Genomic DNA, 16,743 nt, shown 5'->3' with positions numbered 1-16,743 from the left:
CCAAGAATTAAAAAAAATGTAAGGGGTGGACAACCCTTATCACTTAGAGTATAAAAAATAGATAGAAGCCGATTCTCAAACCTACTGAACATGCTTAAAAAATTTCATAAAAATCGATCAAACCGTTTCAGAGGAGTATGGTAACTAACATTGTGACACGATAATTTTATATATAAGATAATACTTACATATAATAGTGAATATTAAAAACACGAATGCGACCGCTAATATCGAACCGTATCCAGAGAACACTTGAGGCGTATTTCCCGTTAGCATTATCCGCATATTCTCCCTCAGCTCTTCAGGTATGTTGGAAGTGTCCAGCATTTTGAGGATCTCTTTCGTCGAAGGCATCTTCGAGGGATCGCCGCCATGTTTCAAGAGATCCTCCAAGGACTCCGAACTATCGATCGTATCTTCCATTTCGGACATTTTTTACGAAAAATAATGTCTTCAAGTAATTCGTACAGTGGCCGCGTGATGTTTGTTGTTATCTGATTTTTTTTTTATACGTGTCGAAACGTGGTCGTCCGCATAACGATAATGCGATTGGAGCATGTCATAAGCGTGAGCGTTTATTGCGGATGGTCATCCGGTGTCAATTTAAGTTTCCCTGTGCTATGGATACCAGAGATTGATGTTACTTATTTATTTATTTAGTTGCACCAACAAAGTGATCACCAATAAAAACATTGGACAAATTCACAATAAGTAGCTCAATTATAGGACAATCGACAGTGTAATAATAGTTGACAACATCATGGAATTAGAAAAGTAAGATTGAATGAAAATACAATGAATAATTTTAACAAATTTGAAATCCGGGGTAATGCTTTTTCAGTAAGTAACAAAAAAAATCTATATCTACACTTATTAGAAAATAAATAAATAATATAAGTAAAACTAGATTCAGTGCAATGGAGCAGCTGCACCCCGGGGGAACCGCCTGCGTGATCACAGTATCCCGACGCCAGGTAGGTATGAATTAACAAGAGAAATACGATCGACTGGGTAACATCTCGTAACCGCGATTCAGAAATTGTTGAATTTACGTGCAGCGAAGTTATTGATACCAAACTAAATAGAAATAATATAAACATGGCGCGTAACGGAAGGAATTAAGATGGCGCGTAACCGAAAAACGTTACATACGTTTTTTCCGCCCTACGTCAATAAGGAAGTTTCACTTCAAAAAACCTGTTCACCACACGAATGTTTGCCCGAGGTGAGAATCGAATTGGCATTCTATTCGATCGATTATGTGTACCGCCGGATTTTGAACACTAACGTTTAATTTTATCTATTAATAACATTAAGACGTCCTCTTGTCACTTGGAACCAGTTATACATCAATAATAATTGGTGATAGCACAAGTGTTTTAAAGGCTAACTGAAATATCTTTATACTGTTTAGTAATCACACAACACTAAATACAGTGAGTAAGTTTATAAGACCAGTTTTATTAAATCTAAAGAATCATGGTATGCAAAATCTTGTATATTTGTTTTTCATAGTGTTTTTAATTTTAGAATGACCGTGAAAGCTATTTATTGTACTGAATGACTTCTACACGGATCAGTCAGAGTTGGAAAATGTAACTGCTTCGTTTATTCTTGTTTGAAGGCTAGTATAGTATCCTGTCTCTAGTTCGATGAGGACACTGTCGATGTCCATGGGCCACTTAAAATCAGCTGAGGCGTGAGCCCATCTGTGTCTCTACTAGAGCAATAAAAATAAATATTCTGTACACTGTTATGGTAGGCAGCGGCTTGGCTCTGCCCCTGGCATTGCTGACGTCCATGAGCGACGGTGACCACTTACCATCAGGTGGGCCGTATGCTCGTCTGTCTACAAAGGCAATAAAAAAAAAAAAAAAAAAAACACTATGAATTTTAAAATCTTTATAATGCATCTTACAATGTGACAGACCTATGTTCTGTCTAATGCTGATTAAATTAAGAGACTTCTATTTCATAAAAACGAAAATTATTGTCCTTATATTTATTAGGTAAAGATTCCAACTAATCAAATTCAAAACACAAATTTTATTTTATGTTGTACTAATGATACATAGTCATGCTCATCTGTCTTATTGTATGAAAAAAAAAAAACTATTTTAAACTACTCAAGCCTCATCATACAGAAAATGTCGATGGTACTATTACCGAAACATCCCCTGGCATTTCAATAACATCTATACCACTTTCCATTGCAATAAATGCATCTGCACAGTGGAGTAATTTTCTGAGGAATGCCCACTGTAGAGAACTCTTCTAAAAATTGGTTTGAAGAAAAACATGTTGTATGGCCCAAGGTGCACTAATGGGTGGAGTTTGTTTAAGACATGGTAGAAATTGATGGGACTTTGAAGACTAGAAAAAGTGTAAATGGAGATGACCAAGCCATCTTGAACAGTTTCACGATGCCCTTGAAAAGAGTTTCAAATATATACTTTATATATATTCAAAAGACTTAGCTTTAGTCTTGGAATATAGCGTAGTATATATAAGTATTCTGGTTTTTTATGTCATTTTTCATTACATATTCGGACAGTCGGTTTACTGAGTGATTTCAGCCGCTCAGTGGTACCTGCATACTTTAGTTAAATGTAAATAAAGGATATTAAAAAATGTTGTGAATTTTCTTAAAAAATGCGAAAAAACTTTTTCACCAACCTATTCAATGTTGTATGTATTCAATGTTGTATGTGTGTATTCAAATCAATTCAATATAAACAAAAATATTTTTAATCACAAAGTTGCATTTAATTTTCTAGCACTGCCCAAGTTACCCAAATGGCTTATGGCCCCAGTAAGTTAATTTAAAAATAAAAAATAATTGATTTTAAACAAAGAATTATAAGTTCACTAAGGTAATGAATATTTCTCATATAATTACTTGTTGTGTACTCAATTTTGAAATTTTATTTGTCCAACTGGACAAATAAAAAGAACATTTCGTTGAAGCATTTTTTTTTAAATAACTAACTCTACTGTAAATTTTAATATATCCTGATCCATTCCATTTTAATATATTTTAAATGACATGTTCAGAATGTAAATGAAAAAAAATATATTAACACCACAAGCAGCATGGTTAGTTTATGTGAGCACTACAATCCCGAAATATTTAATAAATTTAAATTCTTTCAATATGTATACATCATTAATAAACAGATTGATATGGGGGAAGATGTTTAGCCTTTGGATTTAAGAGTTTTATTTTTCTTATTTAGTATACTTTTTTAAAACGCGAAAATATTCCACAGGCTTCGGTAAGTAAACTTCAATTAGAGCTGTTAATTTTAAAAACATAAGGACATGAAACATAATTAAATACTATTTAACACGGTCGAAATTACTTACTTAACGTACTATATACATGAAGTTACTTTAGTAAGAATTAATAAACATTTCTTACCTGATAAACTCACGAAAATAATACCGGGAATGATGAAAACAGTGTTTGAAAATGCATGTTCTAAAGGTCCATCGGAACCTCCACTAAGATCGACCATTTTAATAATTGCTAGTAAATTATTCGTTTCGAAAGTTATTTCAAGGTATGTAGTATGTTCTATTCTTGCAATTATTTACCATTACTTTTAGTAGTATTCTTTATCAGCGTTAAAAATCGGAAGAATCTGTGATTATATACGCAAGCAAGAGAGAAAATTGTGTAGTCAAGTTTCTGACACTAAACGTCATTGTCGGCAACGTCAACAAATAACAATTTCGGTTCTAACACCGGCCACTCACATGCGCATGAATACGCAAACCCGCAAGTGAGGGACGACATTTGCAAATGATTATGCAAAGTTTTCGCTGCATTCGTGGTTTTCCAAGCTGTGTCGGTTTTTTAACAGACATCAAAGCGCGCGAACCTCGAACCTTCGCGTAGTCTCCCACACATTCGCTTGCCCAGTTGCGCCGACGATTGCGAAGGTAACGAACGTATCGCCATTTTCATAGTTCGTGTAGTATAATAATATATACTGTGTAGCGTATCTTCATCAAAAGAAATCCCATAAAAACAGCATGACTGTTAATGATGTCTGGGAAAGAATTCAAAACTCTTTTTCTCTTCAATGTTCTATTGACGAATTAAAAAGGAGGAGAAATTCGTGAGACATTCGTAAACAAGTGGGAGGAAGCGCAAACGGGTTCGCAAATTGAGTACCGGTAAAATGGGGCGATTAGGGATTGAGAGGCGAATCGGGAAAAAACCGGGAAAATCTTTCGACGCTCAATATAAGTTTTATATTCGTTGCAAAATCTTCCATTTTTTGTAGTTTAATAGTAGAATGTTGAAAGTTCACAAAACAACTCTGAATATGCATGATAATAGCTGCTAACTTATAAAAAATCGCGTTTCAAATTAACTTCCTGTGGTGGTAATTGTTTTAGTGCTAGAAACTTTGCTCTCTTTTATTTATTTGATAATAATAGAAGACGACTATGATTTATAAACGTTATTTAGTGTTTGAACCAGCATATATATTAAAGGTAAGTCTCAGTTGTTATTGGTTTTAATGTATTTGATTAAATAAAAATACATGTACAAATCTGTTGTTTTTGGGGATATTGGGGACGTCTTAGGTATAAATAACAACGAAAAAGGGGTCAATTGGGATGACAATACGTGAAATGGAAACGACCTAAGTATAAATAGGTACAGGTTTGTAGGGTTGTCTATGTAGTTATAACAATATTTTTTAAATTTGTTGGTAAAAATCTGGTTTGTTCGAAGCGAAATTGGGAATAAGTCTTTAGTTGAAATAGATAAGCAATTTAATATAAGTAAGTCGATTTTACAGAGACATGTAACAAGATCAATGAAATCTCAAGGTGGACAAAAATGTCTAAGTAATACATAATAAAATATTTAATATTTGTTCAGAGTGGGGGTATTCATCTGATTAATCCATGGAATAACCGACACACCTAATCTCTTAAGCCAGATAGAAATATCAGCACTGTCGATTGCACCTATAATTGAGGTGATGTCTGCTATGTACTTTTGTCAGTTTTTCAATTTTTTTTTATTGATGATCACTTTGTTGGTGCAACTAAATAAATAAATTAATTAAAACTATATATAAAAATAAAAGTAGTGCCAACCCTAGCAAATTTCTCATTTCGTCCCAATTAACCGCAATTTTCGGGTAAATAGGGATTACACCTATTTTTGCATTTTTTGCTTAAACTGGAATGCTAGTTGCATAATTTTAAATTAGATAACAAAGATGCCCCCAAGACTCAATCATTTTGATCCTGATATAGCATTATATACATCAACAACTACCTTAAAATTGCTCATAAAGTTGGAATTTGTCCCTAATCGCCCCATTTTACGGTATGCGAACCCATTTGCACAGCCGCTAGGTTTGCGAATGAATGTTTGACGGCCCTTCACATGCGCGCAAACATTCGTACAATGTACGAATATTTGCGCGCATGTCAATGGCCGGCATAAAATAGGTACGGTACATATAGCTTAGATTTGTAAGTTATAAGCTGCTATATTATTAAAGTTACAAATGCGACCCATATTTTGTTTCTGTTTCACACTAAATAAGTGAACTTATATAAAAAAATATTAGGGCTAAAATGGTATCAATATACTTTATAGAAAAGTGGTTAATCTATACATATAAATAAAATTGGAGTGTCTGTTTGTAATATTGAAATAACCGCTTTTTACTACATGCATATGAATATATACGGTACATATACCAAAATAACATTTTTTGCAATTTTTGTCTGCCTGTCTGTTTGTTCCGGCTAATCTCTGGAACGGCTGGACCGATTTTGACGAGATTTTCACTGATATGTAGCTGACGATATAAGGAGTAATTTAGGCTACTTTTTTTGACGAGCTTCGCCCCGCGTCGTTACCAGCGGTATGACAATAACCGCGGGTAGCACGCGGGACGCAGCTATCTCAATAATCAAATTTAATGTTTTCGAAGCGAAGCAAGGGCGGGTCGCTAGCTTAAAGATAAAAAATATTAAAAAATGCAAATAAATTACTTTGAAAAACCTTATTCCCTGATTCTGTTTAAAAATTCAGAGTTATTATATTTCCAGAATCAACGATATTTTCGATACTGTTGGCAGTATTGCCTATTTTATTATTTGTGGCTAAAAGCGATGGCCAACTCAGAAAAAACATGTTTTGGAGAAGTGCATAAGACATTTATTATAGACGTATTAACCCCAAAGGGATTTTGTGTATTTATATTTGTATTTCCATAAGGGATAAGCCATAATCCACATCTAAACATCTTAGTACTTTAAAACACTGTGCACTCCATGTAGTAGGTAGGTAGCGTACAAGCGATTTTATTCGTTCATCTTTTTAGTATTGATTATGTATCTGTCAATGTCCGTCAATATAGTTTATTTAATGAGGCTTAAAGTTTTAAAGTCCTCAGCGGTAGGCAGCGAGTCCGTTGAGCTAATGTTAGGGTGTGATGTCCGCAAGCAGTGGTGACTAATCACGATGAGATGAGCTGTATGCTCGTTTACGTTTTGAAGTAGTCGTGGCCTAATGGATAAGATACCCGGTGCGCTCGTATTGAATGATGCGACTGTGCCGGTGTTCGAATCCCGCAGGCGGGTAAGAAATTTTCTAATAAAACGCTTACTGTAACAAATGTTCAAAATTATCTACTACAGTGAGGGAATAACATCGTGAATAAAAATTTTTTAGAAGAGACTTCTGGATTTGGGTCTCAAAGTGGTCGAGAGCTCAATTAATTTATGTGTATTATCTATGAGAAGGTCCACCGAACTAAGCAATAAAAAAAACCTTATAAGGCAATACCATAAAAACTACGACCTATTTATAGACGTGATATAGAAAAAAAACGACGGTTAATGTTGTCCGTATGAACTCGCCAGTTAGGAATTCACGACAAATGGAAAAAAAAGGAAACAGGCAAACATTTTTATAAACATAAATTTATTATTGAAAATACACAATTATGTATATCATTTGGCCTTATAGTAACATTAGTGTATACAATAATAAAAACAATAATATTCCACTAATATAAAACACCATACAACAGTAGTTTATGATAGGTACTTAGAATATAAAACTTATTTTAATAATATCATTAATATAAAATCGTTTTGACCCGGACAAAAATTAAAAAAGCGACAGGAGACCTAAGAGTTTTTAATTCGGATCTACTTTGCATCCAAAAATGTTCAAAGGTTTGAACACGATGGTTCAAAAATGTAAATAAAAAAAATTTAGTTGTCTTCCTAGATTTCAATTTCTTGGATTAGAAAATTTAAAGAAGAATTTTGTACAGGAACATACGGTATTTTTGTTTTGACTTCAAATGCAGACAAGTTTACAGCTCATTTGATGATGAGTGGTTAGAGTCTGGCTTTAGTAAAGAGTCGAAATTGTAGTCATTTCCTTGTACAATTCAAAACTAAATTACTAATGAATTTATAATACTAATAATGAGTTTTGTTTTAAATATTTATTTTAATCTTTGTCCGTATCAAATACGATTCTCCAAAAATAAAGTTATTATTTTAAAATACTTAATATTCACGGAATGTATTTAAACTTACAGCTACAATGTCTTCCTCTTGTTACAGTTTTAATATTATGTTAGTAATTCGCCTTTTGGTATTGCTGTTTCATTCTTTTTGGCTTTAAGGTCTCATTACCGACTATTAAATCCTAAAAAAAACTTTTTAAGCAGTGTTAGGAATTATGGCTGTCAATGTTTGCTAGTTTGTGATTCCTATCAGTGTTTCGTTGATGAAAGAGATAATGACTCAGTTTATCCAATGTATACAGTTAACTGTAATTATTTGGTATTTTTAAATTATTAAGATATTATGAGTGGCATCTAAAATAGTTAGTTTAATTTACTAAATTTTAAATTTCGAATGCAATGCCTATGACATCATAGGCTTATTGAAAAAAAAAATTAGCAATACCAAAATGGCTGTTTATTTACAAGGTTTTTTTTCTTCCGTTCAAATACTTCAGTCGCACTCTGGATTTTTACAATTATATTTTTTAAATAGAAAATATACAATTTGAAGACCCCCAACTTGAAGAGAATTATCACAGAACATAAGGAGGCTCACTTCAAATTTAATTTTAATTCATAACAATTTTGGTCCTAAACTTTATTGTTAGAATACTTTAAACAAAACACACATTTTCGTTTTTCTTAAAAAAAAAAACTACTGGTGAAATAAGTTTTATAAACATCATAATCACATATTAATTTTAAATTCAATTCATTATCTTTAAAGGCACTTAGTGGAATGACATTGAGCATTTTAAAATTTTAATCCATTTTAAAGATCTAAAATGAATTTTAACAAGTCTTAAAAGAGATTACCCAAGTTTTAAAAGATTTGAGTCAATTAATAACAAAGACAGCAAAATTATTTTTTAAATTGTTTCATAAGTTAGATTGGGATTAGATGTCTTTAGATCATGGTGATATGTATATTTTTTAATTAGTAAACTAAAAACACTGGGACATAGTTTATTTATATAATATAATATATCTATATGGCTTATCCTGTTTAATTTATAATATATGTATAATGTATATATGATGATATAGATATAACTTTTAGTGCTGTCTCTAATGACACTAATGACTCAAATATATTCTAATACTTTTTGTTGTAATATTCATATTTAGCATTAATTTTTAGCTCAGATTTATTTATTAAGTCATAATTCATAATATTTCGAGATTCATCTATATGTATAAGTTTTGTTTTATTCACGATTAATATTATAGAATAATATAACGTTTACAAAAATATATCTCTAGATGAGAACACATTGAGGAAGGAGATGAGAGCGTTTGGAACTAATAAAAGTGAATCATTTAAAATGAGGATTTTTGTGACAATTTATTACTGTCAAATTATGTTACAGATGACAGCAACTTTGACTTGACAGATCTTATGCTCAAGACAAAGGATCTGATGATTCATTACCCAGATGTCACTAATATTTGTTGAGCTTGAGCATGTTTGAGCGTGACAACGGTACATTCAATTCAGAACGAACCTAATTGACAACTAGAGTAAAGCTTCCTCGCAACGGACTCACTTTTTAGCTCACAAAGCTACATCTACTCGACGCAACGCTTTAAGAAATTTCTAATAAATTCTACTATCACTGACGCACAAATATTCGTGACCAATAGCGATGGCAACACTATAACGATGCGTTCGCACATAATTTAGTTTAAAAACTAGTTATCTAACTAAAAATACATTGTTTCTTTTATTAGTTTTGCATAGTTTTTTCGACGGTCCCTGGAGTGTGTCAATATAAATATTGTTATTATTTCTGGCTGGATATTACACGTTTAATACAAATTTGACTTTAACGTTAATGTGCGAATGAAATTTAAACACATAATTCAAGATACAGACAACAATGAAAGCGTTAACTGTTTAAAAGAAGAAAAAAAAAACATCATGGCTGCACTGTTCTCCCTATCAAAATTAATCCGTAAGCTTCGTTAACTAAACCTCAATTTCTTTTTTTCTATTTTAGAACCTCTTCACATAATATGACCTAGCGAAAAACAATTACAGGAGTTGTGGTAAATTTGACTTCAGTTAAGGCTGTACAGATTATCATTCAAGGGCTTGCTCTAAATACGTCAACATTCTCGTGACGTTTCATTAATTTGAAGTTTTATTAAAATGAAGTAGGGTTCCACTCACTAAAATTCAAATTAGTGTATTTCGTGTATTAATGATTTGTGTAGACTTTATTTATATTATTAAAAAATTAGCAACACAGAACTATAGGAAACGGCTCAAAACGAAAGTAAATTGTGTTATATATGTATTTTTTATGTTAATGTAAATATGTTAAGTATTTATGAGCTTAATGTGAATAAGATGCCTTTAGTAGAGGACACTTTCAAACTCTCATGTCTCTCAAATTATATCTATATAAATCATAAATCAAAGTCGATTGTTTTTTTTTTATGTTGCATTAAATTATGAAATTTGACATACGCATAAACGTCCAAGCTATATTTTTTGTGTTCAATATCAAAACTTGTTTCATGCTTTTATTCATACAGGGACCATCGATTTAATATAAATATTAACGCGCAGTAGGCTTGCTAAAATCGTCAAGCAAATTATTTAACAAAAAAACATAGGCATTTTAGATATGTTCCCTATGTCTTTTCAAATACATTCCTAACATCGCATTTTATTAAATTATTTTTGTGTTTTCGTTTTTTTAATTTAAATTATATATTATTTATCGTTCTTTTAATTTTTCTTTAAAGGATCGAGATTGTCTATTGAGAAATCGTCGTTTCCGAACGTTATGCCCCTCGTGAATCCGTCCTGTTGGCAACAAAAAAGGTTTTGATATGGCAAATGGCTAAGAATACAAGGTGGGTAATGCCCCTGGCACTGCTGACGTCCATGGGCGACGGTAACCACTCACTATCAGGTGGGCTGTATGCTCTTCCGCCTACAAAGGCAATAAAAAAAAAAAAACGTTCTACATTACTGATTGTACTCATAGACACAGCCCACTCACATAGACACAGCCCACTGAGTTTGTCGCCGAATCTTCTCAGTGGGTCGCGTTTCCGATCCGGTGGTAGATTCTGCGAAGCACTGCTCTTGCTAGGGTCAGTGTTAGCATCACCCCGGTTTGAGCCTTTTCAGCTTACCTACTAGTTAAGGTTACGTTGAAATAGCATCTATAGGCTATAAGCTTAGGTAGAAAAAAAAAAGATTGTATTAATTTTTTTTTAAATATATATAATTTTTTTTATTAAAATTCACGTACCTTCATCTCCGATATGGTCTTATCTAGGAACCCGTTGAAGCTGCTGTTCAATTCGACCGTCTGTTTGTCGCTCAGATTCCCGAAGCCGGCGAACGCGTTCGCGTAATCGTTCCCGAATATGTTCGCGCCCGTCTTCTGAGCTTCGAACGGATCGTAGCCGGTGAGGTTCGCCGTGAACACCGATGTTTGGAGGTTGAAGTCGCTTATGTTGTAGTTGGGCGTCGGCGCGAACGGAGCTTGCGCGGGCGTAGAGCTGTGCACGAACGGCGCCGAGCCGAACAGGTCGCTCGGGTTCGCGGCGGGCGCTCGCCGCGGCGTCGTCGGCTGGTGCGGCGGCGTCGCCGGGTTGTGCGGCGGCGTTTGACGTTTCGACGCCTTAGGCGGCGGCGCCACTGGAACGCGAATCGATTTTATTTTTTATTGCCCTTGTAGGCAAACGTTGTGCTCGTCTGATGGTGAGTGGTTACCGTCGCCCATGGACCGAAGCAATGCCAGGGGCAGAGCCACGCCGCTGCCTACCGTTAAGTACTCTCCACAAGCCTCGTTTGACGAAGGACATGTCGTAGCGCGATATAATAAATAGGATTTCACCCCTCGACATTAAGCTGCTTTCAGACTAGGCTATAACATAATAGCATATAGTTTATAGCTCCTAGCACAACAATATCGCACACCATACATTGTTATGGACACGTCGCACTATACTGTACTATATATTATTGGCTAAGTATAGGGCGCTATACTTATAATATGGCACTATAGTATAGTATAGTCTGAAAGCATCATACATTAAAAAATAAAAACGTGCACTTTTTCTGTAGATTCGGTAGGCAGCGGCTTGGTTCTGCCCATGGCATTGCTGAAGTGCATGAGCGACGGTAACCATTCACCATCAGGTGGGCTGTAAGGTCATCTGCCTAAATGGCAATAAAAAAAGAAAGAAAAAAAATGGTTTCGGCTACATTTCGCTTGAAACGCGTGATTTATCTTTGTAATTAATGGTTCTTTTTTTATTTTATTTTTTTTATTGCCCTTGTAGGCAGACGAGCATACGGCCCACCTGATGGTGAGTGGTTACCGTCGCCCATGGACTTCAGCAATGCCAGAGGCAGAGCCAAGACGCTGCCTACTGCTTAATACTCTCCACAAGCCTCGTTTGAAGAAGGACATGTCATAGCGCTCGGGAAACACCGTGGAGGGGAGCTCATTCCATAGCCGGGTGGTACGTGGCAAAAAAGAAAAATGTGGAACGCTTCACGATTTTGCGTGTCATCCTTGCGCAGGGGCCATGCTTATCTTCTCTGTATCGTTCCAATTTTAGTATATGTACTGCCGAAGCAATTACAAATTATTTTATCAATTATTATAATTATAATTATTTTATAAATTATTTAGTACTAGCTGACCCGGCAGCCTTCGTAGTGCCTCAATCGATAAATGAGTCGTCTATTATCAAAGGTGGCAATCTGTGCATTTGGACAAAAAAATGTTATTGATATGTCAATACAGATTGATTTGAATATAATCGTCTCCTTCAAAGAATACGGTTCAAAACCTGCATTAAATAAAGGTTAATAGTTAACCTGTTATTTATCTAAGATGTCGTTCCGAAGAGTTTTGTGACTGCCAATGGAATACAAATTCGTTTTTCTGATTTACCAATAATTATCCAAAAGTCAAATTGCCGGCTTTGATAATAGTCGACTCAAATAAAAGACTTAAACTTTTGTATAAAGTAAACATAAAACAATTGGAGCACCCTATATTTAATTCAGTATTCTTGAGTCGTTGAATTAATTATCAATAGTTTAGTATCTCGCATTTGTTAATTATGATGACAACTCTAAATAGTCCTTTTCAAGCATTCAAGCTATAGGAAAAGTTAAATGAGTTTGGTTTAGAAGACTTACGTAACGGAGGCGCCGGTGACACCGTGCTGTCCATGGTCAGACCTGGGTAGCGGAGGACGGGGTCCGATTCGTGGGCGCGAGGATCAAAATCTGAATGACGATTAACATTTCGATTATTTTTTTTATATATAAGATTTATGGTATGCGCTTGATTTAAAAAAGGCGGAAAGTGTAAAACTCAAAATAAAGTATAATAAATAATAGTTTTAAAAAAACAAGAAAAATACGCATTTATAGAATCCAACTAAAAATAATAAATAAATTTTTATAAATTAAATTAAAAATAGTGTAAGAAAAAATGATTTTATTGTAAGAAAAGCGTATTTTTTTTAATTTTTTAAACTATTATTTATTTTTCATTTTTTAGTTGAATTTAACCTTTTCTTTTTTTTTTAAATATTGAATTGTCATCGATCATTAATAAGTATGCCAAGCTTCAAGTTAATCCGACGTTTTGAAGGGGGTCAAAATCATGTTCAAAGATTCCGTTACATACTAACATACATACGTCTGAAGCTAATAAAAGCGTATTAAAAATCATTTTCTCATATATATATTTTAGTTAACCCACTTTAATTTTCAAACTATAACAATATCCCCCCCAACGCCCCTCTTCACACACACGTATTCACTTACCGCTGTCCGAATCTGAGTTGAGTATTAGCTCCTCAAGTCTCGGACCTACGACGGGATTCTTTGGCAGATCGAGGAGTCCCTTACTGAAAACAATAAACAGTTTATTAATAATAATCCTTATACACTGAAGATACGCGTGCACGTTTTTAAGTCGTCGTGGCCTAAAGGATAAGACGTCCGGTGTATTCGTATGTAGCGATGCACCGGTGTTCGAATCCCGCAGGCGGGTACAATTTTTTCTAATGAAATACGTACTTAAGAAATGTTCACGATTGACTTCCACGGTGAAGGAATAACATCGTGTAATAAAAATCAAAGTCGCAAAATTATAATTTTCGTAATTACTGGTGGTAGGGCCTCTCCTGAATCCGTACCGATAGGTACCACCACCCCGCGTATTTCTGCCGTGAAGCAGTAATGCGTTTCGGTTTGAAGGGTAGGACAGCCGTTGCAACTATACTTAGACGTTCGAACTCATATCTCAAGGTGGGCGGCGGCATTTACGTTATAGATGTCTATGGGCTCCAGTGACCACTAAACATGAGGTGGGCTGTGAGCTCGTCCATCCATGTATGCAATAAAAAAACCTTCCATTTCCTTCTACTGCTGTACCATTTCCTTCCCTTCCCATTAGCAGCAGCAGTGTTTCCTACCCTACGTCATTGCAAATGTCGTCCGTATACATATATACTAAGTCAAAGACTTGAAACCCCTTAAAACACAGTCCACTTCGCTTCCCTGAATCAAAGTATCCTCTAAACAGGAACCCAATTCAAAAGTAATAGATTTAAAGGCATAATCAGATATTTGTCTCCATCATATCATAATAAGCACTTTATAAGTTCAATATACATAAAGTTGTCATATTCAAAAATTTATTAACAAACGGATTTTTGAAGTTGTAACATTTGTAAGATTGCGTGTAACTGTTTCATGACGTCACTGTTATTAAACTAGGGCGTGCGAGGGAGATGGCGAGATGGTTCCTCTTTGCACACCCATTCTATATAACCTGTCATTACAAAAGGCTTAAGAGTATACTTTATTATACACGAAAACACATTTTAAATATATGCACTCGAGAGGTGAGTTTCGCTCAACACTTTCATGCATAAAATTCGCTGCGCTGTGTAAACTATTTAAGTCTCTTTATTCCATTGAAGTAGGAAACCTATGGAAATGAAACGTCAACAAAAAATTCGTGCCACTGTGACGTCATCTGGCCACAAAACATGGCGGCTTTAGTGCTGCCCAGAAGATTTTAATGTTAGTAGGTTTTATCGATAAACGTTCTTGGCTTATTTTATTTTAAATATTGTTGAGTATGAATGTATTTGTAGAAATTATACTTTAATAGGAATTAAGTTTATTGTTATGTGCAAAGATGATGTGATTTAGATATTATGTGAAATCTAAGACGAGTTCGTGCTTCAAATTTTCCAAGTAAACGATATGACGATTTTTAAAATTTGCTACACTGATTTTATAAAGTTATCGTTTGCCGCAAAACGTAAAGATATGGCATAGTACAGTGCCATCAGCCCATTTCTAGCATGCTGAATGTTATCGTATTTTGAGTACGTGTTTTTCTTAGACTATTACAATCTATTTTAATTGTTTTGCTGACTCTAAAGTCCGCAACAGACTACCGCAGTGCACCTCAAGGAAGGTGCACCGCACCATTTGAATCACTCTCAAGTGAGAGTGATTCAAATTTTAAATTTATCAAGGGACCGCCTGACAAAAAACACCTACGGAACATTTTATTCGTTAATGAAATTACAAAGTTATTCCTTGTGACTTCCTCTCTAAAATCACTTAATTAATAAATATTTAACGAATTTACAATAGTGTTTTACTCACTGCGGAATAAAACTATTTTATTTAAATAGTTCCGAAGAGATTTTGTCGATAGCCTTTTTCCCGAAATATCTAAACAGAATGTCTAAATATGTTTTGATGACATAATATTTTAAAGAGGTATTTATGATTAGTGTCATGATGAATAGATTCCGACTGAAAAATGGTATCCGATATTTCGGATTCAAATATATTATTAAGTGTATAATCCATGTTTCGGATGAGGGCTCCATAATGAATTTAAATATATATAGATAATAGTTTTGGGGCATCGACTTTCTTGAGATCCTATAAAATATGTTTTAATTATTATTTTTGTACGTTTTAAGCATGATAAAATTAGAAATTTTATATAAGCAATCATATTAAATCGATATGAAAGTCAATAAATAATGTACAACCCAAAACAGACGGCCGAACTGACGTGACAATGACATTTGGCGCGCAAAACATGGCGGATTTTCGGCCTCATTAGACGGAGACGGAGACATTTACGTATATTCATGTTTCATTTTATGTACGCACTGAAATACTGTTATATTGTTTTCTTGCGAGTTAAAGTGCTGAGTAAGAACGAGATAGATATATGTTTATGTGTGTGCCTTCAAAATGGGTGCTATTTATATAAGCAATTGTACGTATAGAACAATATGTCGTGTCCCTACTATATAGGTCTATGCTTTATTCACTTCACTCACCCGGCGCTCATCTTCCCATTATGTGTCGGCGGCGGGGTGGGGAGAAGCAGATTGTTGTCGCTTGAATTGAACGTGTCCGTTGAGTTGTTTGATGTGGAGTCTGTGCCTGAAAACAAATATGGCCGCGATGTCTAAAGGCAACGGAATCTAGTTCAGAGTGCCCAACGATATCTCATTACTGTATCTGTCGCATATCTACAAGCATAGACACAGTCCACTGAGTTTCTCGCCGGATCTTTTCCGATCCGGTGGTAGATTCTTCGAAGCACCGCTCTTGCTAGGGCCAGTGTTAGCAACATTCCGGTTTGAGCTCCGTGAGCCACCTACACGTTACGGTAAAGCTGAAGTAGCCTCTCAAAGCTATCAGCATAGGAGGAAAAAAAATCTACAAGCTTCGCTCATGTTGTTCTAAGTTTTGGCAATTATTTTTATGATCGACCGCCTGCCTGACCTCAATCCTCATTGGGAAATGGTTGGCCTTGACCTTGGGCCTAGGTTGTATTCACTTTGGTTAGGCTATGGCTCTTAGACGTCTTTTACGACTTCCATGAGCTATATGATAAATGAGTTTTATTTTTGTTTTTATTGCGTAGATGGGTGGACGAGCTCACAGCCCACCTGGTGTTAAGTGGTTACTGTAGCCCATAGACATCTAAAACGTAAATGCGCCATCTACATTGAGATATAAGTTCTAAGGTCTCGAGTGTAGTTACAACGGCTGCCCCGCCCTTCAAACCGAAACGCATTACTGCTTCACGGCAAAAATAGACGGGGTGGTGGTACCCACCCGCGCGGACTCACA

At 34.8% G+C, this 16,743-nt stretch overlaps 1 protein-coding gene, 1 long non-coding RNA gene and 1 other non-coding gene across 4 annotated transcripts in view; 1 reads left to right on the top strand and 2 right to left on the bottom strand.

Moving 5' to 3' along the window:
• Positions 1-1,274: 1,274 nt before the first annotated feature.
• Positions 1,275-2,758, top strand: LOC134200508 (uncharacterized). Its single transcript, XR_009975466.1, has 2 exons — positions 1,275-1,436; positions 1,516-2,758. It is a non-coding gene; the product is annotated as an uncharacterized LOC134200508 (long non-coding RNA).
• Positions 2,759-6,950: 4,192 nt separating this feature from the next.
• The window catches only part of ced-6 (protein), an 83,424-nt gene continuing 73,631 nt past the window's right edge, over positions 6,951-16,743 (bottom strand). For both annotated transcript variants that reach the window (NM_001177859.1, XM_012696362.4), the window contains 5 exon segments: positions 6,951-10,383; positions 10,838-11,229; positions 12,748-12,837; positions 13,384-13,466; positions 15,942-16,047. In NM_001177859.1, the coding sequence (NP_001171330.1) occupies positions 10,306-10,383; positions 10,838-11,229; positions 12,748-12,837; positions 13,384-13,466; positions 15,942-16,047 (749 nt within the window). In that variant the 3' untranslated portion in view covers positions 6,951-10,305.
• LOC119629985 (U6 spliceosomal RNA) lies at positions 12,076-12,182 on the bottom strand. Its single transcript, XR_005245827.1, has one exon. It is a non-coding gene; the product is annotated as a U6 spliceosomal RNA (small nuclear RNA).

The sequence above is a fragment of the Bombyx mori genome, chromosome 2 (genome assembly GCF_030269925.1).
Source record: "Bombyx mori chromosome 2, ASM3026992v2".
Classification (NCBI taxonomy): Eukaryota; Metazoa; Arthropoda; class Insecta; order Lepidoptera; family Bombycidae; genus Bombyx; species Bombyx mori.
The sequence above is the reverse complement of the archived record's forward strand: the minus strand, read 5'-3'. Positions and strand labels throughout refer to the sequence as shown.